The following is a 22073-nucleotide window of genomic DNA, read 5'->3' as shown; positions in this document are numbered from 1 at the left end:
GTGTTAGGAAGTTAGAAGGGTTCAAATCTGATCAGCAATTTCTAATTTTTACTACAAAATTTGCAAAATCATTTTTATGGGCTACATCACATTTAAAGTGACTCTGATGGGTCTATATGATAGAAAATACCAAAAATTTACACCATTCTAAAAACTGCACGCCTTAAGGTTCTTAAAACCACATTCAAGTAATTTTTTTTTTTACTTTTCAGGTGCTTCACAGGAGTAAGTAAAAAATTAACATTTAATTTTTTTTTCACAAAAACTTTACTTAAGACCCAATTTCTGTTTATTTTCACAAGGGTAACAGGAGAAAATGGACCCCAAAATTTGTTGTGCATTTTCTCCTGAGCAGGCCGAAACCCGATATGTGGGGGAAAAGTACTGTCACGGCATTTCTTGGAAGGGCGCACCTTTTGACTTTTTGAATGCAAAATTTGCTGAAACAATTAGTGGACTCCATGTTGCGTTTGGCGAGCCAATGATGTGCCTAAACGGGAAACTGCTGACAAGTGACACCATGTTGAAAACTAGTCCTCTCAGGGAACTTATCTAGGTGTGTGGTGAGCATCTTCCCAAGTGCTTCACAGAAATTTATAACGTTGAGCCGTGAGAATAAAAAATTACATTTTTCACACAAATGTTTTTTAGCCCCAATTTTTGCATTTTCACAAGGGTAACTGAAGAAATGTGCAATTTCTCCTGAGTATGCTGATACCTCATATATTCAACCCATTTCTCCCACAAGTGACCCCATTTTGGAAACTAGGTCCCTCGAGGAACTTAACTAGATGTGTAGTGAGCACCTTAAACCCCCCAGTTGCTTCACAGAAGTTTATAACGTTGAGCCGTGAAGATTAAAAAAAAAAAAGTAAACATTTTTCCGGTAAAATGTTTTTTCAGCTCCATTTTTTTTTTTTTTACTTTCACAAGGCTAACAGGAGAAAAAGCACCATACAATTTGTTGTGAAATTTCTCCTGAGTATGCAGATACCCCATATTTGGGGGAAAACTACTGTTGGGCACACGCCAGAGCTCAGAAAGGAAGTAGTGACGTTTTGGAAAACAGACTTTGATGGAAAAGTCTGCTTGTGTCCTGTGACGTTTGGAGAGCCTCTGATGTGCCCAAACAGTGGAACCCCCCCACAACTGACCACTCAAGAAATTTATCTCGATTTGTGGTGAGCAACTAGAACCCATGGGTGCTTCACAGAATTTTACGACGTTGATCAGTAAAGATTAAGAAAAAAACTCCCACAATATTTTTAGTCCCAAATTTTTTAATTTTCACAAGGATGCCAGGAGAAAATGGACCCCGAAATTTGTTCTGCAATTTCTCCCGAGTACAGAGATACCCCATATATGGTCAAAAACGACTTTTGTTACACCGTGCAAAGCTCAGAAGGGAAGAAGCGCCCATATTGAAGTTCAGATTTTGCTGAACTGGTTTGTCACATTGACAAAGCCCCTGAGGTGCCAGAACAGCAGAACCCCCCCCCCCCCCCCTTCATAAGTGACCCTATTTTACCAACTTCACCTCTCAATGAATTCATCTAGGGGTACAGAGATCATATTGACACCACAGGTGTGTCACAAAACTTTTTAGCAATAAAACTTTTGTTTTGGCCTCAGATTTTACATTTTCACAGTGGGAAATAAGTAAAAATGGCACCAAATTTATTTATTTTTTGTAATTTCTGCTGAATGTGCAAATGCCCCATATGTGGCTGTACAGTACTGCTTAGCCACATGGCAAGACCCATGAGGGACAGAGCGCGACTTTCCTCCTGGAGCGCAGATTTTCCTATAATAGTTTGTGGATTCCATATACAGAGTCCCTAAGTGCTAGAAGAGCACAACCCCCCCCCCCCCCCCCAAGTGACCCTATTTTTTTTTTAAATCATAACCCTTTGAGAATTTATCTATAGATGTAGTAATGATTTTGTCTCCATGGGTATTTTCCAGAAACAAGCAGCAGTGAATGTTGCAGAGTAAAAATAGCAAAATGTCACACTAGTGACCAGTATGTTCTTATGCCATATCCATAATTAGCAATAAGTGACAGCTGTGCAACATTCATTAATAATGCCCGGGCAGCGATGCCCCTGCTCCAGTCACAACGTACAGATGCGTTGCCCCTGCTCCAGTCACAACGTACAGATGCGTTGCCCCTGCTCCAGTCAAAATGTACGGGCGTGCTCCACCTGCTTCAGTCACAACGTACAGATGCGTTGCCCCATCTCCAGTCACAACGTACAGATGCGTTGCCCCTTCTCCAGTCACAATGTACAGGCGCACTGCCCCTGCTCCAGTCACAATGTACGGGCATGCTCCTCCAGCTCCAGTCACAATGTATGGACACGCTGCCCCTGTTCCAGTCACAATGGATGGGTGTTGCTCCTCCTGCTCCAGTCACAATGTATGGGCATGCTCCACCTGCTCGAATCGCAATGTACAGACGTGCTGCCACAGTCACAATGTATAGGCGTGCTCCTCCAGCTCCAGTCACAATGTACCGACACGCTGCCCCTGCTCCAGTTACAATGTATGGATGCGCTGCCCCTGTTCCAGTCGCAATGTATGGGCATGCTCCACCTGCTTGAGTCACAAGGTACGGACACGCTGCCCCTGCTCCAGTCACAATGTATGGGCATGCTCCTCCTGCCCAAGTCACAATATATGGACATGATGCCCCTGCTCCAGTTACAATGTACGGATGCGCTGCCCCTGTTCCAGTCACAATGTATGGGCATGCTCCACCTGCTTGAGTCACAAGGTACAGACGTGCTGCCCCTGCTCCAGTCACAATGTACGTGCTGCCCCTGCTCCAGTCACAATGTATAGGCATGCTCCACCTGCTCCAGTCACAATGTATGGACGTGCTCCCCCTGCTCGAGTCACAATGAACGGGCAAACTCCTGCTCCAATGCACCCATATGTGGCATTGTAGTAATCAGTGGGATCCCAGAGTCCCATCTTCCACCAATCAATATATTTGCCACCTTTCAACATTGGCCAAACTAGAGCAAATACTGGGGTAGTACATCATTACACCAAACCTTCAAAAGAATGTGCTATTCTATATGATGCCCATATAATTTGCTTTATTCTAACCAGTATGCAAATAATTATCAACATAAGATCATTTAAGATTTTACAGACACATTAACATATCTATGTTTTACTGCCACAATTATATTGCCAATTGGTGTGGTTCAGGGTCTTGAGACCCCAATGATTGCACAAAAGACTCAATGTACATGCTCATAGACTTTCTATTAAGCCAACGCACACTGATGGAAGAGGTGAGCTCTGCCGCTAGCAGAAGTAAGCACTTCAGAGCCATGTTTTGAGAATTCTGTGGCAGTCTCTGGACACAGACCCCCCACCAATCAGCAACACGTTTAGGTCTGTAAAACAGAAAAACTAATTTTAAACAGTCACTTTTTAAATACTTTACATAAAGAGAGTCAGTCAGTACGAAATGACTTCACACTTGGTGGAGTCAAACAGTTTAGTTCACCTTCCCACCCACTTATTTCCATCCATCTCCGCTCTACTCTTCCTTGATTGACAGCTCTGACTGTACAGGAGGCAGAGGCAATAGATGGGAGACAAGTAGGTGGGTAGGTGCACTGAACTGCTTGGCCACACTGGGTGTACTTCACTGCCTGTGCGTACACTGCCTGTGCTTCATTTGAAAGTCATTTTGAACGGACAGACAGACATGCCTATTGATTCCATGATAGCTCAGTACGGTCCCATCACAGTACAAGTGGAATAGTCATACAAGTAGCAATAGCGTTTTTGCTTTAATAACTTAAAATGTCATTTTACCACACAGGCAATGTATTTATAGTCCTTTCTGCCATTATACTGTGGAGTAGAATAAGAAAATTGGATGTGTACTTCATTTTTTGTGGGTGGAAGTCATCATCCCAGCTATCATTTATGTGAGCTAGGTGAGTGCGTTTGTGTGTATACAGATGCACAGGCTGTTTTGTTCAGCCCAACCCAAGGAGATTTCTTTCTTTATACCCCATGAGCAATCTTAATAAATAGTAATCTGTGAGTGTGCCCGACTGAGTACATGTGACGCCATATTTTGGCTGTGCGCTCCATGGGTGTAGACTAGAAGTGCATACAGCGTGCAGAATAATTCCTATACTAAAGTACTAGCATTTCTAGCAGAAGGGGATTTAAGCTGAACTAATATATGTTTGGTACATAGAAACAGTACATACTAATATCACACTCATTATACAAAACTGGGCATTATTCTGCAGGACACCTGGAAATATGAAGTGTTATAATCAGCGACTGCTGTAACATCCTGCTTTATCAGGCAAAGCAGTGAATGCATGAGCAGATCATTGGACTAGGCAAAAAAAAACATTTTTGGAGCTTAACCCCTTCACAGTGAAGCCTGTTTTCACCTTCATGACCACCCACATTTTACAATTCTGACCACTGTCCCTTAATGAGATCACTAGATGGTGTCCCGATTGTAACGCATCAGGTATTCTAGAATATGTATGTAGTTTATTTATGAAGTTTTCAGAATAATGCAATGAATACACGTTTTGGCCGTCCGGGCGCGACCAATTAGCGAAGCGTGGTTCAAATTCCGTGCCAATTCGTGGCCGGACTGCGCCTGTCGCTGATTGTGCGCATCTGGCCGGGGGGCGTGACCAATCAGTGAAGCCAGGGCCGGCTCCAGGTTTTTGAGGGCCCCGGGCGAAAGAGTCTCAGTGGGCGCCCCTCTTTAACACATACCATGATTCATGATGCACAAATACAGCAGAGAAATATAGCACAGCCACATAGCATATAACACAGCCCACGTATATAACAGCCCACGTAGCATATAGCACAGCCACGTAGCATATACCACAGCCCACGTAGCATATAGCACAGCCCAGGTAGCATATAGCACAGCCCAGGTAGCATATAGCACAGCCACGTAGTATATAGCAGCCCACATAGCATATAACACAGCCCACACAGTATATAGCACAGCCACGTAGTATACAGCACAGCCACGTATATAGCACAGCCACGTAGTATATAACAGCCACGTAGTATATAGCACAGCCCACGTAGTATATAGCACAGCACACGTAGTATATAACAGCCACGTAGTATATAGCACAGCCGCGTAGTATATAGCACAGCCACGTAGTATATTGCACATCCACGTAGTTTATAGCACAGCCCACGTAGTATATAGCACAGGCCACGTAGTATATAACAGCCACATAGTATATAACAGCCACGTAGTATATAGCACAGCTATGTAGTATAAAGCACAGCCAGCATAGTATATAGCACAGCATAATAGCCGACATAGTATATAACAGCCACGTAGTATATTGCATAGCCATGTAGTATATAGCACAGCCCACGTAGTATATGACAGCCAAGTAGTAGATAGCACAGCCACGTAGTATATTGCACATCCACATAGTTTATAGCACAACCCACGTAGTATATAGCACAGCCCACTTAGTATATAGCACAGGCAACGTAGCATATAGCACAGCCCACGCAGTGTATAACACAGCTCATGTAGTATATAGCACAGCCCACGTAGTATATAACAGCCCACGAATCTGTGGAAAGAGCTGAAAACTGCTGTTCACAAACGATCTCCATCAAACCTCACTGAGCTCGAGCTGTTTGCCAAGGAAGAATGGGCAAGAATTTCAGTCTTTTGATGTACAAAACTGATAGAGACATACCCCAAGCGACTTGCAGCTGTAATCGCAGCTAAAGGTTGTGCAACAAAGTATTAAGTTAAAGGGGCCGAATGATATTGCACGCCCCACTTTTCAGTTTTTGAATTTCCACAAAAATCTAAAATAACCAATAAATTTTGTTCAACTTCACAGTTGTGTTCCACTTGTTGTTGATTCTTCACCAATAAATTGCATTTGGTATCTTTATGTTTGAAGCATGATATATGGGAAAAGGTTGAAAAGTTCCAGGGGGCCAAATACTTTCACAAGGCACTGTATATAGTGCATTTAATACAAATGTATGTAAGTCACCTTCAGATGCATCTCTATACAGAAAAGGTGCTATATCAAACTTAGTTCTTTTTAAATTCAAAAGAAAGATCACAATAGATCACTTAGCTTATTTTAGTAACTTCCAGTATTGACATCTCTTGTCCCTACACGTTTCATCCCCTCCTGTTATCGGGGCTCATCAGGAGACCACAAATAGGCATGTGCCATAATAGCAAAGGGAGAGCACACTCCTATTTGTGGTCCCCTGATGAGCCCCAATAACAGGAGCGGCGAAACGTGTAGGGACAAGGGACATCAATACTGGAAGTGACTACAACCAGCAACGTTCTTCCTCTGGGGTCCTCCTCTTGCCAGTGATTGACAGGTCATTCTTCTGTCACCTGCTACCTCAGCTGACATCTTGCACAGGTGCCGTCATGACGCTGTGGGGAATATCCATCTGCGCATACACCACTCTCGGGAATGAGATCTCAGGAAAGCTGGTTGCAAAGACTTAAATCTCACTTATGCCAAGCTCATTTTCATAGGAAATCGCCAATGGATTATGAGAGAACGAAGAAATTGATTTGTATTGTAAATATATGAAAGTTATCTTTACTGTACTGTGATTACGTTTCTTTGGGGTCTAAAAACCTGCCAACAGGTTCAGTCTAAGCTCCGCAAACTCCACTTTAAAAAGTCAATGTACTTTCAACAAACTTTGCATAAATCAGCAGTACTAATGAATATAAGAAAATGTATAATATTTCTTGTCAGTGAATTTTTTCTTAACTTATGAGCCATTTATTCCCCAACTCCTGAACTCGCCATCCATTGTGGAAAAAAAAAACATCTCAAATTTGTCTTAGGCCCCCTTCACACGTCCATATAAAAAAAATATTGCGGTGTCAGTGTTTTGAATCAGTGTTTTTCCGTTATGGCAAAAGAAAAAGAAATTACACACAGGACACCATATTCTGAAAAGTTAACTGAAACAGGTATGCTTTTATTTTCAGGCACATAATCAGCATGAAGGTCGAAGGGAAGACTCATTGCACATGACTGCTGCAGATGAAAGTTATCCTGGCCAGCCTGACCATTCTCTAAGGGTTTATTCACAAATTACGATTTTTGCTGTCATATTTCCAATATAGTGCCAATACCACAACATTTTGTCTGGGGGGATCTTTTTTTGTAAGAAAAAAAGTGTAAAAAATATTTTATTTGTGACCATGACATATGAGAATAAGTTCTTATTAATATAACATTTTTGATTCATGATGTCTACAGACATTTGTGATTGTCATGATATTCCTAAGAAATCCAGGCTCCAGAAGAACTTTCTTTCTGCCTTGCCAAGGTAGATCCAGCACATAGACTGTCCAAGTAGTCCTATTACAGTCATAGTTAGTTAGTAATGGGTCAGTAATTGTTGCCATTAATCGAAGAAAGATTATAATCTACTTGCTGACAGCATTGCTAAACATGTGAACATCGCAGCCACAAGTCATGAATTCACGGTAGCCTGGTAGAATTCCAGACTGATTTTTGGGCTATTTTCGGTTCAGATATGTCCTAAAGTCAGGAAAAGAAATTACAAATCGGGCTTTGTTGAGCAAACTCTATAGAACAATGATAAGTGATGGGTTTTAATTGGAAAAGATCTTAAAAGAGCATATAAGATGTTCATGGTATATACTGTATTTGTAGGTATATGAACTTGGCAAGATAACAGCTCAAGAATGCAGCCAAAAGTGTCAACTATTACACCAAACTAATGGGGTCATATAAACTTAATAAAATATGAGCTGTTTCTTCAAGATTTTTTTGTATTTTGAAGTTGGAAACGTTTTCTAAGACTTAGTCATTGAGGGGATGGATAATGTTAGACAGTCCAGCTGTTCCTACAGTCTATCTTCCCGGATGAATATATGGTTCTCATGCCAAAGATTGCCCATCCTTTTATTAAGAAATTAAAAAGTATGATTACTGGAATGATATACTGCCGAGCCACTAACATTAATGATAAATCCAACATTCCTGATGACACATTGTACTGGGAAATCATAAAATAGGTCAAAGTGTTAGAAAAAAAAAAGCAGCCAGTGTAATGAGAGAATTTGATGAATTATTAAAACGACTAAAAACTTGGCAATCTGCTACATTTCTGGGAATACTATACTTCGAAGTGAATTAGAAATCTGGAAAGACGTTGTTGAAAGTGTCCTCCACGTGAAGCTTTTGTTAGTACTGGATATGGTTCCATCCGGGGTTTTAAACTGCTGCCTGCTTTGATCCATCAGAAGATAATATCTAAAAGAAAGGAAATGTTTAAATACATGTAATTAAGGAGACACTATTAATTAAGTAGAAGGTCAGATGAGTGGCAGCTGCTCCAGTTGTTTCATTGAAAATGTTAAACCGCACCATTATTAAGCATGGAGTCTAAATAAGGAATGGCCAATGAGACTGGAAAGGAACCATCAATGGAGGATTAGTTGGTGCTGCCGTGAGGAAATGCTTTTGGGGAAACGTTCTTTGATGGTTCAGTGAAACAATATCCTTAAGGTGCCGTAAGCGACGCTGCAGCGATAGCGACAGCGATCCCGATCGCTGCAGCGTCGCTGTTTGGTCGCTGGAGAGCTGTCACACAGACCGCTCTCCAGCGACCAGCGATGCCGAGGTCCCCGGGTAACCAGGGTAAACATCGGGTTGCTAAGCGCAGGGCCGCGCTTAGTAACCCGATGTTTACCCTGGTTACCAGCGTAAAAGTTAAAAAAACAAACAGTACATGCTCACCTGCGCGTCTCCCAGCCTCTGCTTCCTGACGCTGACTGAGCTCCGGCCCTAACAGCACAGCGGTGACGTCACCGCTGTTGCTTTCACTTTCAGTTTAGGGCCGGAGCTCAGAGTGTCAGGAAGCAGAGGCTGGGGGACGCGCAGGTGAGTATGTACTGTTTGTTTTTTTAACTTTTACGCTGGTAACCAGGGTAAACATCGGGTTACTAAGCGCGGCCCTGCGCTTAGTTACCCGATGTTTACCCTGGTTACCAGTGTAAAATATCGCTGGTATCGTCGCTTTTGCTGTCAAACACGGCGATACACGGCGACCTAGCGACCAAATAATGTGCAGACCTTCTAGCAGCGACCAGCAATTTCACAGCGGGATCCAGATCGCTGCTGCGTGTCAAATACAGCTATATCGCTATCCAGGTCGCTGCAACGTCACGGATCGCTGGCGATATCGCCTAGTGTGACGGTACCTTTAGTTCCTTGAAAGATTAAATAAGACTTGTTTCAAGCTGTTTGCTTCCAGCTCTGGAAAGCGTAGCACAATCCCGGGAAAAGACTTCTTCATGTTCCCTTCTCCGGTAAAGACTTTAGCCTTGAGCAGAACAGCATTTCCTGTGTCCATTGACTTTAGTAATTCCCTTGCATCCACTTATCCTACATCTGCATGTTCTCTCCTTTCCGTCTGTAAATACTGTTCAAGGAGTAGGTGGTCACATTGGCAACCAGGACTCAATTCTTATACTTCTGCCCACCACCAAAGAACGCAGGACCTTACAGAGCAAAGGCAGCTTGTACATTGTGCTTATCGGAGACAGATGCTGAATGTGACAGCTGCATTGCTACATTTGGATGCTACCGCATAGCAAATCTTTATAGAATATGTATGAAATATTAAATAGTCTCAGTCGTGTGCACCCAATGGTAAGACATATCCTTCCGGATGTCTCTGTCCAAAACTTTCCTGCTGGAAATATTAGGGGTTTTTCGGCTTCTGTTCTGGAACATATATACAAGAATCTATACATAAAGAATTTTCCTTGCACTCCATATTTGCCACAAGCCAGCTGCTGAATTCAGCCAATTATGAATATTGTAACAATTACTGGTCCTTAATTATAGGAACTAAATCTTATATGCTATTTCCATGTGTTTTATAGACTGGTACCCCAGATGTCCTCCAGAAACAGTTGCTGCTTTGGGCATTTGGAAAAAGTTATGCGACTAGTGTATGTAACATCCATTCAGAAACTAAAATATAGATCTTAGCCAGTATTAAGGGAAGACATACTGTATATATAAATTCATAACTATAAAGCCACTAACAGATGAACCGAGCACAATTATTTTGTTTGCATGGCATCTTTAGTGGGGTTGGATATAATAGGCTGTATGTGAATAATTAATTCTGAAAGTTTTGCTGGAGAAAAGAAAAATTGATTAAAAAAGGTTCTGATTGGCATTGACAAGAACCATTTTGCAATGGCTAGGTTGCTGTGCCAGAGCATTTTGAGAATGCCAGGTCTTTTGGGTTGTTCTTGGTTTACAAAAGTCAAAGAAAGGACAACTGGACCTTGACACTTTATTGGGCTCCCAATGTTAAATAATGCCTTTGGTTAGCCTGTCTGGTCCAGGCACTCAGAAAAGCTAACCATGACAAATATTACTGAAAAAGCTAATGGTAACGCCTCTTTCACAAGCATGATTTTCTCGTATACATTCCAGTCCTTTTTTCCATGGCTAGAACACTTACCCATGGGGCTGGGTCCGGTTTTTGCCGACCAAGTGTGTACAAAAAAATAAAAGCCGAGATGTCCAATGCAATTCCATGGGTCAGTGAAAAACACATCAGCACACTGATAGCTTCCTAGTTGTATCCTGTTGCTGTCCATTTTTTATTGTTTTCTTGACAATGCTTGCTACAGAAATCTTTTTCTGTTTTTTTTTTTGCATGATAGAAAATGGATGGAACACTGATGGTAGAACTGAAACACAAATCAAACATTGGTGAAAATCCGATCCAAAACACTTGGTCTGTTGGAAATTGGTCTGTTTTTCACAGATGCAAAAAAGGAAAAACTGACATATGAAACTGGCCTAACTATGATGGGATGGTGCCAGAACAACCAGTTCATCACAGCTTGTTGTATACGAGGTTGCGTAGATCCAGAACTGTCAGAGTGGCCATGCAGATCCTTGGCCCAGACAGTGTTCTGGTCAGACGAATCGTGTTTTATTTTACATCATTTGGATCGGTCACTTACATGTTGAAGACATGGCGCTTAGACACTGGAAATAAGCAAGCTGACAGAGACAGTGTGATACTGTTAGCAATGTTATGCTGGGAAACCTTGTTTGTGCAGCGCCCCAGAGTTCTGGTCGTTGCAGTACTGTGGCTTCGCCGCTAAGGGGAGCCATGGTACGTTCGATGGCACCGAAGGAGTTCCTCCAATCAGGTATCACAGACACCAATATGTTTCACAGCTGGGCCTCCGGGGGGAGCTAAGGGTGCTATTCATTAGGCCACTCCCCACCATAGTGGGTAAACTGGGGGTCAGGCAGAAAGTTAGAGAGAACGCTGACGGGATTGAACGGAGCAACACCCTGTGGCAGGGGGTGTTGTGAAGGGAGAGACTGTAGGGTCTCTGCCAGGGGTGGGATCCTGGCAGAGGCTTGGCATTGAAAGAACGTAACGGGTCCGCGCAGGCTCCTGGAAGCGGCGGGACTCAAGGAAAGGACTAGAAGCGAGACAGATTGTGCTGAGTGAGAAACGAGATCAAGCAGAAGGAGAATACCAGCAGGGGTTTTGTTGAAAGAGGCAGCACCCTGCTGAGGCGCAATACCGGTGGCCGGAACGCCGAGGGAGTGGATTAGAATACAGCTTCAAGCCATACTCCAAACAGCGGCAGGACAGTCAGTCTCAGGCGGGCTGTCTACCACATATCACCTATGAAGTCTTGGGGGGCAATTGCGGGAGAGGGGCGACTCTAGGGTCCCGGAAGAACTCCAGGCCTACCTGACAAACGGGTGCCATTCCAACCTGAATACAGGGAAGGGGTGGATTACAGAGGAACATCAAATCGAGTTGTGAGGGAACTTAAGAAACAGACACAACCGTTGTGGGGTTACTTTCCGTAAGCACAGCAGGGAAGGACTACAACACATAGCGCTAGAAGGAAGGCACAGATTTCCACCTGAGAGGAGAACTCTGGAGGTGCCATTGGACCGGCCGGACTTGCGTAGCCTGGTGAACCGTGTTCTGGACTGAGGACTCAGAGATCTCCAGTAAAGAGGTAAAGAGACTGCAACCTGGTGTCCTCGTTATTTACCGCGACTTACACCCCACAACTGCACCGCTCCATCGCTACCATTACTACCACCTATTACACCGGACGTCCCCCACTGACGGACAGGGCCACGGACCGGGTCTAGCCACCGTGACAACCCCGAGACTGAGAACTAGAGGCCCGGCTCCGGGTACCCCTCGGCCCTGCGGCGGTGTGGGGGCGCGCCGCAGACTTGGCGTCACGAACAGGATCTACTTAAGCCTGAAGAATCAGGTCATGTGTGCCTTGGAACTGTGATTTATCGTGCTTGGACTGTGCTTTATTACAAGGACTGTGTGTTGCCACTTGCCGCCAGAAGTTCCCGCCAAAACCGCCGCCATTACAGCGCTAAGGAGAGCGCAGGAGAAGAAGAAGGGCGTGGAAGTGGGCGTGAACAAGCTGAAGAGTGCGAAAGACAATGGCCGCCCAGTCTAAATATCTCGGCCCCTTGAGGACGTGTCCGTCAGCAGCCGAGATCCGCCTCCTGATCCTCAATGGTGGGCAGAGACAGAGAAAACGAAACCGCCCACGAAGGAGAGAGCGGGAAAAGGACCAGGAAGAAGGAGCGAGCGACATGGAGGATGCCATGGCGAGCCGCCCGGAGCCGGAGCGTGGGGTCGGAGCAGAGGACTCCCCCAGCCACCCGGAGGGGCACCGCAACCAGGCGTCCACCGCTGATGCTGAATTCCTGCAGGCCGGAGTGGACGAGCTCAGCGACCGACCCCGGCGGACGCAGCTGAGCACTGAGGCCGGGTGGAAGAAGGCCATCATCAGGAGCCTCACCGGACATCTGTCGGCAGCCTCATCTGGTCCGGAGCAGGAAAGAAGTCCCAGCGCTACGAAGCTGGAAAGCAAGGCCCTGCCGGAAAGCGAGGTGCTGCAAGCAGAGATGACAGCGTCGCAGCACAAGGCCCCGCAGCCAGCATTCCAGACCCCAGCGGAGGCAGAGCAGACCGGCACCGAAGGGACCGCATCTGAAGCAGGTATGAAAGACGACCCTGCCCTGACGACCGACACCACTCCAGTGACTGCTAGTGCCACAGCTGCTGACTCGGTTCCAGTGACTGATCTTGCAGCAGCCGCTACCTTTGCTGCCACAAATGCCCATACTCAAGCTGCGCAGACCTCCATCGCTGCGCATGATTTAACCATACATGAAAGACGGATTAACGGCGTGTGTCCAGCACTGGGTGTAGCCCTGGACCTCACTTTTCCCAGGCCAGGAAGGGTTAAGTGCCAGGTGCTGCCCTGGAAGCCGTCCAACTAAGCCTCGGAAACCTGAAACTGTAAATAGTTAACTGTTTATTTCCTTGCTGTTTTGCTGCTAAAACCCGTCCTGGGTTAACTCTTAAAGGGATCCCTTTGTTTACCCGGGATCCCTATTGCTTTTTATTTTTGCTTTCACTTTCATTTTTGCTTTGTGTTCCACAATGTTATAAAAACTGCTGAATCATGGACTGTGCATGATTCGAACTTTCTTTTGTAAATAGTTTGCACCTTCTTAAAGGTGCTCCCTACTGGTTTTAGCCAAAGACACTTTGCGAAGATATTTGCCCTATTGGTTTGAGCCAAAGACACTTTGTGAAGATACCTTTCCTACCGGTTCTAGTTAAAGACACTTTGCGAAGATACCATGCCGGAACCTTTGCATGGGCCGGTAGGCTGAGAAGACGAGCTACCTTAGAAAGACTTGGTCTCCTCTTAAAGGGGATGTGAGAAACTGAACTTGAGAGAGATACTGTTGCAGAACAGTAATGCCATAATGATGCCTTGAAAAGAAATGTAACTGTTTTACATGCTAAGTTATATGTGTTGAATTTGTTGAAATGTGAAATCTAAAGTTTTGCAGAAAGAAAAGATGCAGAGAGCCCGTAGGGGTAGAGATAGAGACCTGCATAGCTGAAAGTAAGCGAAGTAATAATGAAGGTGAGGATAGAAGGTAAACCCCGCGTCCCCATTGAAAGTTACTTTGTTACTAAGGACAGAGAGTGAACCCGTAGGGGTTAGAGAGTGAGTCCTTAAAGGAGCCGAGTAGAGCTGGCTCAGAGTTCTTTAAACGAAAGGAATGTTATGTCTATACCATGTATAGTAGAGAAAGGCAGTAGGCCCTGGATGAACAGGGCGGTCCTGTAAAAGAAAGGAGAGGCAGTAGGTCTGGTGCCATAGGGACAGGCGGTCCTGCAGGTTCAAAGTAGGAGAATGTGAAGTTACCTTACCCTGTAATGTGATTATAGGAAGGCCTTTGGTAAACTAAGAGTGTATGTTTCTTAAAGGCAATGTTAATTTATTGTTCCCGAATTTGCACTAAGTAGAATACCCGGTTGGGTAACAGGAGTTATGCATAGCCTGTAATTTATAATGTTGACTATGTTTGTAACGTTAAAAGTGTCCTCACCTCCCATAAAGGGAAGCCTGTTCAAGTATACTTATTGTTTTGCACTCAACAAAATTGTATGTCTGTTTACTAATCTGTATTGTTGTTTTTCTTCCCAGTCCCGGAGTACTGTGTTTAACCAGGGGGGAGTGCAGCGCCCCAGAGTTCTGGTCGTTGCAGTACTGTGGCTTCGCCGCTAAGGGGAGCCATGGTACGTTCGATGGCACCGAAGGAGTTCCTCCAATCAGGTATCACAGACACCAATATGTTTCACAGCTGGGCCTCCGGGGGGAGCTAAGGGTGCTATTCATTAGGCCACTCCCCACCATAGTGGGTAAACTGGGGGTCAGGCAGAAAGTTAGAGAGAACGCTGACGGGATTGAACGGAGCAACACCCTGTGGCAGGGGGTGTTGTGAAGGGAGAGACTGTAGGGTCTCTGCCAGGGGTGGGATCCTGGCAGAGGCTTGGCATTGAAAGAACGTAACGGGTCCGCGCAGGCTCCTGGAAGCGGCGGGACTCAAGGAAAGGACTAGAAGCGAGACAGATTGTGCTGAGTGAGAAACGAGATCAAGCAGAAGGAGAATACCAGCAGGGGTTTTGTTGAAAGAGGCAGCACCCTGCTGAGGCGCAATACCGGTGGCCGGAACGCCGAGGGAGTGGATTAGAATACAGCTTCAAGCCATACTCCAAACAGCGGCAGGACAGTCAGTCTCAGGCGGGCTGTCTACCACATATCACCTATGAAGTCTTGGGGGGCAATTGCGGGAGAGGGGCGACTCTAGGGTCCCGGAAGAACTCCAGGCCTACCTGACAAACGGGTGCCATTCCAACCTGAATACAGGGAAGGGGTGGATTACAGAGGAACATCAAATCGAGTTGTGAGGGAACTTAAGAAACAGACACAACCGTTGTGGGGTTACTTTCCGTAAGCACAGCAGGGAAGGACTACAACACATAGCGCTAGAAGGAAGGCACAGATTTCCACCTGAGAGGAGAACTCTGGAGGTGCCATTGGACCGGCCGGACTTGCGTAGCCTGGTGAACCGTGTTCTGGACTGAGGACTCAGAGATCTCCAGTAAAGAGGTAAAGAGACTGCAACCTGGTGTCCTCGTTATTTACCGCGACTTACACCCCACAACTGCACCGCTCCATCGCTACCATTACTACCACCTATTACACCGGACGTCCCCCACTGACGGACAGGGCCACGGACCGGGTCTAGCCACCGTGACAACCCCGAGACTGAGAACTAGAGGCCCGGCTCCGGGTACCCCTCGGCCCTGCGGCGGTGTGGGGGCGCGCCGCATTTGCCCATGTAAACATACAGTTCGGTCCTACCTGCCCATGGTATTCCCTAATGACAGGGGTCTCTTTAAACCGGATAACGCAGCAAAATGTTGACCTGGCCTCCAAATTGTTGTTATTATTTATTATTATAGCGCCATTTATTCCATAGTGCTTTACATGTGAGAAGGGGTATACATAATAAAAAAACAAGTACAATAATCTTAATCAATACAAGTCACGACTGGTATATGAGGAGAGAGGACCCTGCCCGCGAGGGCTCACAATCTACAAGGGATGGGTGAGGATACAATAGGCGAGGGTAGAGCTGGTTGTGCAGCGGTTTGGTCCATTGGTGGTTACTGCAGGTTGTAGGCTTGTAGGAAGAGGTAGGTCTTCAGGTTCTTTTTGAAGGTTTCCATGGTAGGTGAGAGTCTGATGTGTTGGGGTAGAGAGTTCCAGAGGAGGGGGGATGCGCGGGAGAAATCTTGTATGCGTTTGTGGGAAGAGGAGATAAGAGGGGAGTAGAGAAGTAAATCTTGTGAAGATCGGAGGTTGCGTGCAGGTAGGTACCGGGAGACGAGGTCACAGATGTATGGAGGAGACAGGTTGTGGATGGCTTTGTATGCCATGGTTAGGGTTTTGAACTGGAGTTTTTGGGTAATGGGGAGCCAGTGCAGGGATTGACAGAGGGGAGAGGCTGGGGAATAGCGGGGGGACTGGTGGATGAGTCGGGCAGCAGAGTTTAGAATAGAGTGGAGGGGTGCGAGAGTGTTAGATGGGAGGCCATAGAGCAGGAAGTTGCAGTAGTCGAGGCGGGAGATGATGAGGGCATGGACTAGGGTTTTTGCAGATTCTTGGTTGAATGTGAGGCTGTCTTAAATAGAGGTTCATATGTGCAGATTTCTTGAAATCCCTAATTTATGTACACCTAACGGGATATTAGCTAGATTCCTGACCTGGAAACATATATGCACAATCAAAAACCATATTTATTGAAATGGGAGCCCATTAAGACACGACGGAACCTCCACTACAAAAAATATTAAAGAAAAGATAGAAAAGGAGTGACCCTCAACGGTATCCCTACAGGACCCAATGGGCTCCCATCTCAATAAATATGGTTTTTGATTGTGCATATATGTTTACACCTCCCAGGTATTCCAATATATCCAAAAGAGATAAAATGCATTGAATGAGTGGTATCCTATTATGAATGACTACCCTGAATGAGGTCAGGAATCTAGCTAATATCCCGTTAGGTGTACATAAATGAGGGATTTCAAGAAATCTGCACATATGAACCTCTATTTAAGACAGCCTCCATGGTGGTGAATGAAAAGCATCCACCTGGATGATTGTGGAATCGCGACAGCACAATTTGTGTCTGCCACATTATTGTAATGCACCGCTGCGGGTCACATGATCCGAAATCCGGGCATTACGTCAGCGGTATACTACATCCCCCTATGCATACCAGCAGCCGGAGATGACATGAGCGTTCCAACGCTCACCGCTTGCGGCTCAAGACCCGGATGTGACGGTGACATCACGGGACATGAGCACACCGAATACCATAAGTGATTCACCGGCGTCCGGAACCACGCGATGTGGGAATACGCACAGAGTCTATTTAAGGCAAGTAAAATGATCATGAGCTCAGCCCGTTTACTGTAGGTTTGATGTCGCTACCCCCCTGATGAGTCAAAAGACGAAACGCGTAGGGAGACACCGATTGCTGAAGGGATAAGACGGCATGGCAAGCACAGACCAATGCCCGACATGAGATCCTGGACACTCAGATAAGGCACCGTTTGAATATCAGGTCCCGCAGATGAGTATAAAACCCTTTCCTTGAGAAGTATACCCATTTGAGTCATGTATTGAACATGCCTGCCCCTGGTGGGAGGTATTTATGTATTCTGGTGACGTCTTTGGGTAATATACCACGATATGGAGAGTTTGTAATCTCTGAGCATGTTGCACTACCACTAAATGCTACCATAGGAGGCACTTGCTATATTGGCGGTGACCATTTGACCACATAACAAAAGTGCAATTGAGGGTCAGATATTGACTGCACTGATACCTATATGCAGAGAGGCGTCGTCTGTGGTCTTGTTGTATATTTAATGCGGGTATAAATGAAGTGGTATTTCTATGGTGATATGACTGATCGTATAAAGATCTGAAAAAGAAGGATCGTTGATCTACAAGAGACATATTAATTTTGCATGATATCTAGGGGCGACAAATGATTTATACATAATAGTCCTAATCATTGTCTCTAAGAAATTGAGATACATGGTATGTACAACTGTTATTTGTTTGGTTTTTATTTTGCACTTATGGCTGAAGCACAAGCACTTCTTTGCACTATTTTCCCGCACTTTATAGATTTTAACCTGTTAATTAAAAGTCAAGTTTTACTATTACCCTCCAACCAGCTGATAACCACAAACTCATCTGTCCTCAACCCCATAGAGAATCTATGGAGTATTGTCAAGAGGAAAAAGAGAGATATCAGACCCAACAATGCAGACAAGCTGAAGGCTGCTATCAAAGCAACCTGGGCTTCCATAACACCTCAGCAGTGCCACAGGCTGATTACCTCCATGCCACACCGCATTGATGCAATAATTGATGCAAAAGGAGCCCCGAACAAGTACTGAGTGCATTTACTGAACATACATTTCAGTAGGCCAACATTTCGGATTTTAAAATAATTTTTCAAGCTGGTGTTATGAAGAATTCTAATTTACTGAGATAATGACTTTTGTGTTTTCATTGGCTGTAAGCGATAATCATCAACATTAACAGAAATAAACACCTGAAATAGATCACTCTGTTTGTAATGACTCTAATATACGAGTTTCACTTTTTGTACTGAAGAACGGAAATAAATTAACTTTTTGATGATATTCTAATTTTGTGAGAAGCACCTGTACTTATCCTAAAATCACAACCAGTAAAAAGTCTTCCTGATACATTAGAAGAAAAATCAATGATAATTGACTATAATAGCAGAAGTTCTCTTTTTTCCCGTCTCTACAATGCAGCACTGTCAGAGCCAAATTCCCTTCACTGGCCTCCGATACAATTGCCATGCCAGGCTCCTGATGCCTTCTTTGCCCTGCACCTCATGAATTCAGTTCTTTATGAATGGCCATCATTTATTCACATTGTTTACTATTTTACTGCTAGAAGAATGCAAAATAAAGGAAATATCCTGCTATATTAGCAATAATTATATTTATCATGATTGGTACAGAAATAAATATAAACTAGAAAGAGAAAACATTTCCAGTAAAGTGCACTAAAGGCTGGTTGTTTCCTGCTGAATACACAGAAGGGTTGTGGGAGGGGATGAATGGAGGAATGCCTGGGATTTTGCAGCCTGCTCTGGCTGGCCTGTAGGTGGGTGTGTTTCACAGAGGGAAGCAGTGGGAATGGATCTGTCAGCCCAGTCATACAGCTAATTAGCTCAGCCTACAACAAAGATAAGCAAGCCAGGGAGGAGGACCCCCTGAGGGGCTTTAGATTCTGGCCAATGCCTGATTGGCAGATGTTAAAAGAGAGTTCTCCTTAATCCACTGCATCAATGAGCTGCACACACTGAGTGCAGAGATGGGATAATCCAGGCATGAGGACAGTGTACAGTGCATGCAGCTGCAAGAAGGGGACCCAGCTATCATGGACAGGACCTTAGACTCCCTGCAGATCCTGGTCACCCAGGTGCTGCCACAAAGTGACCCCGGCATGGTGTTCAAAGACTGTAAGTAGGACCTAAAACTTCTCAGACCTCTTGTGGGATCATGGCTGCACTCACATGGAGGTGCTTATAGGAACTGGCAAACTGATGTGTCAGTAATTTATAGCAGTCTCTTACTATAAATTCAGTTTGTTTCATGTAATTAGATTTGTTGCTTAGTGGGATACTCGTTATTTTGGTTATTTTCTTAGCACTGCATGAAAAGTATGTATACCCAATTATCACGAAAGCCGCAAGGGTAGAGCCCGCTCCCCTCTGTACCTGTCTGTCATTGTTCGTTCATTCTCTGTCATTTATGTTTATGTAACCTCCTCATGTTCAGCACCATGGAATCAATGGGGATCTAAAAAGAAATAATATATGTCATAATCTCAGTAGTGTGCAGGTAGGGTGTGCAGAGGTGGAGACAGGCACAGGTGCTCAGAATGCACCGCACACCGTGTATATGTCCACATGTAGAGCACTATTGGTTTACATTATAGAACATGGGATTATAACTATGGTTTCTAATGATTTTATGTTCTTATATCTGCTGTACTGGCTTAGGAAGAAGTTATGGACGTCTAGTCCCACCAGCTGCCTGCTCAGACATCCTACATCTGTAGACTTCTGATAAACTACAAGGGCCAGCATGCCCTGCCTGCAGGACTCACAGCAATACTGAGCAAAACCAATCCCCGCACTGTATACATACTCCAGTTGTTTATTTACGTGTCCATAGTGTTATATAGCAATCATTCTAGCTGCGGTTTGTGGTGGTTTGTTGTGTTTCCGAGGGTCTCATTTTATAATCATTTTGGACACGGTGTAGACACATTTCTGGCTCCTAGGTTCATACATGATATAATTGTCCAGGGAGCAGAGCAGCAAGCTGGGGTTGACAGGTTATGCTGGTACTTGTAGTTGAACCGCAACTATACATAGTTTAATTATTGTGTGTTCTAAATTGTGTGCTTTGAACTTGGTGATCATGTAGATGTGAATGGTGTAAATTGGTGGAGATCATGTTTATGCGGGTAATGGGAATTGGTGGAGATCATGTAGATGGGGATGATGGAAATTGGTCAAGATCATGTATATGGGAATGATGGGACTTGGTGGAGATGATGTATAAGGGGATGATGGGACTTGGTGGAGATCATATATATGCGGATGATGGTAGTTGGTGGAGATCGTGTATAAGGGGATGATGGGAGTTGGTGGAGATCATGTATATGGGGTTGGTAGGACTTGGTGGAGATCATATATATGCGGATGATAGCGCTCCTCTTAAACCAGTGAAAGATGAAAGATTCATTAAAGTATCTTAACTAAGTGAGCTTGTTCTGGTGTCCTCTTGCCCCAGAGCTCAGAGTGGCAGACGGTCGTTACAGTTTACACAGCCAGTGAAATCCGTACAGGATTCCCACAGTGTATACGGGGTTACAATAAAAGTGAGCGTAGAATTGGAAATGTATGAGTCAGTGAATGTATTGGATCGTGATGTTGCACTTGTAGTACGTAACAGCTAGAATTTCCCTTTAGGACGATATTACATTGTAATGCTCTGACTGGAGACATTTTTGCTATGGATAATAACAAAATATCTTTATTGTGGTTTGCAGACACATGTGCTGAATGCTCTGTCTGGTGGCGGCCACTTCTGGGAAAATCTCTGTACAGTACTGCGGAATATGCTGGACCTCAGAATTAATGTAAAGCTGCCTAATGCTGTCCTTTGGGGTAACCATAGATGCAGTGATCTCATTCCATAATTATATAGATACTAGATGGTGGCCCGATTCTAACGCATCGGGTATTCTAGAATATGTATGCGTAGTGTATAGCACAGCCCACGTAGTATATTGCACAGCCACGCAGTACATTGCGCAGCCCACGCAGTACATTGCGCAGCCCACGCAGTACATTGCGCAGCCCACATAGTATATTGCGCAGCCCACGTAGTATATTGCGCAGCCCACGTAGTATATTGCGCAGCCACGTTGTATATTGCGCAGCCCACGCAGTACATTGCGCAGCCCACATAGTACATTGCGCAGCCCACGTAGTATATTGCGCAGCCCACGTAGTATATTGCGCAGCCACGTTGTATATTGCGCAGCCCACGTAGTATATTGCGCAGCCCACGTAGTATATTGCGCAGCCCACGTAGTATATTGCGCAGCCCACGTTGTATATTGCGCAGCCCACGCAGTATATTGCGCAGCCCACGTAGTACATTGCGCAGCCCACGTAGTATATTGCGCAGCCCACGTAGTATATTGCGCAGCCCACGTAGTATATTGCGCAGCCCACGTAGTATATTGCACAGCCTACGTTGTATATTGCGCAGCCCACGTTGTATATTGCGCAGCCCATGTATATAGCAATGTGGGCATGATATCCCTGTTAAAAAAAAAAATAATTAAAATAAAAAATAGTTATATACTCACCTTCCATTGGCGCCTGGATCCAGGAAGCGGTTACCGACGCTTGGGATCCACCGAAGCTCTGCCGAGCCGCTCGCGCCGGCCG

General features: G+C 44.9%; 1 protein-coding gene across 1 annotated transcript in view; it reads left to right on the top strand.

The window, feature by feature from the left end:
• The first annotated feature begins 19202 nt into the window (after positions 1 to 19202).
• The window catches only part of LIX1 (limb and CNS expressed 1), a 198072-nt gene continuing 195201 nt past the window's right edge, over positions 19203 to 22073 (top strand). Inside the window, exon 1 of the mRNA XM_077289588.1 lies at positions 19203 to 19562. Within this exon, the coding sequence (XP_077145703.1) occupies positions 19451 to 19562 (112 nt within the window). The 5' untranslated portion in view covers positions 19203 to 19450. The remainder of the gene's footprint in view (positions 19563 to 22073) is intronic.

Source organism: Ranitomeya variabilis, chromosome 1 (genome assembly GCF_051348905.1).
Source record: "Ranitomeya variabilis isolate aRanVar5 chromosome 1, aRanVar5.hap1, whole genome shotgun sequence".
NCBI classification, from domain to species: domain Eukaryota; kingdom Metazoa; phylum Chordata; class Amphibia; order Anura; family Dendrobatidae; genus Ranitomeya; species Ranitomeya variabilis.
This window is presented reverse-complemented; position numbering and strand designations above follow the sequence as displayed.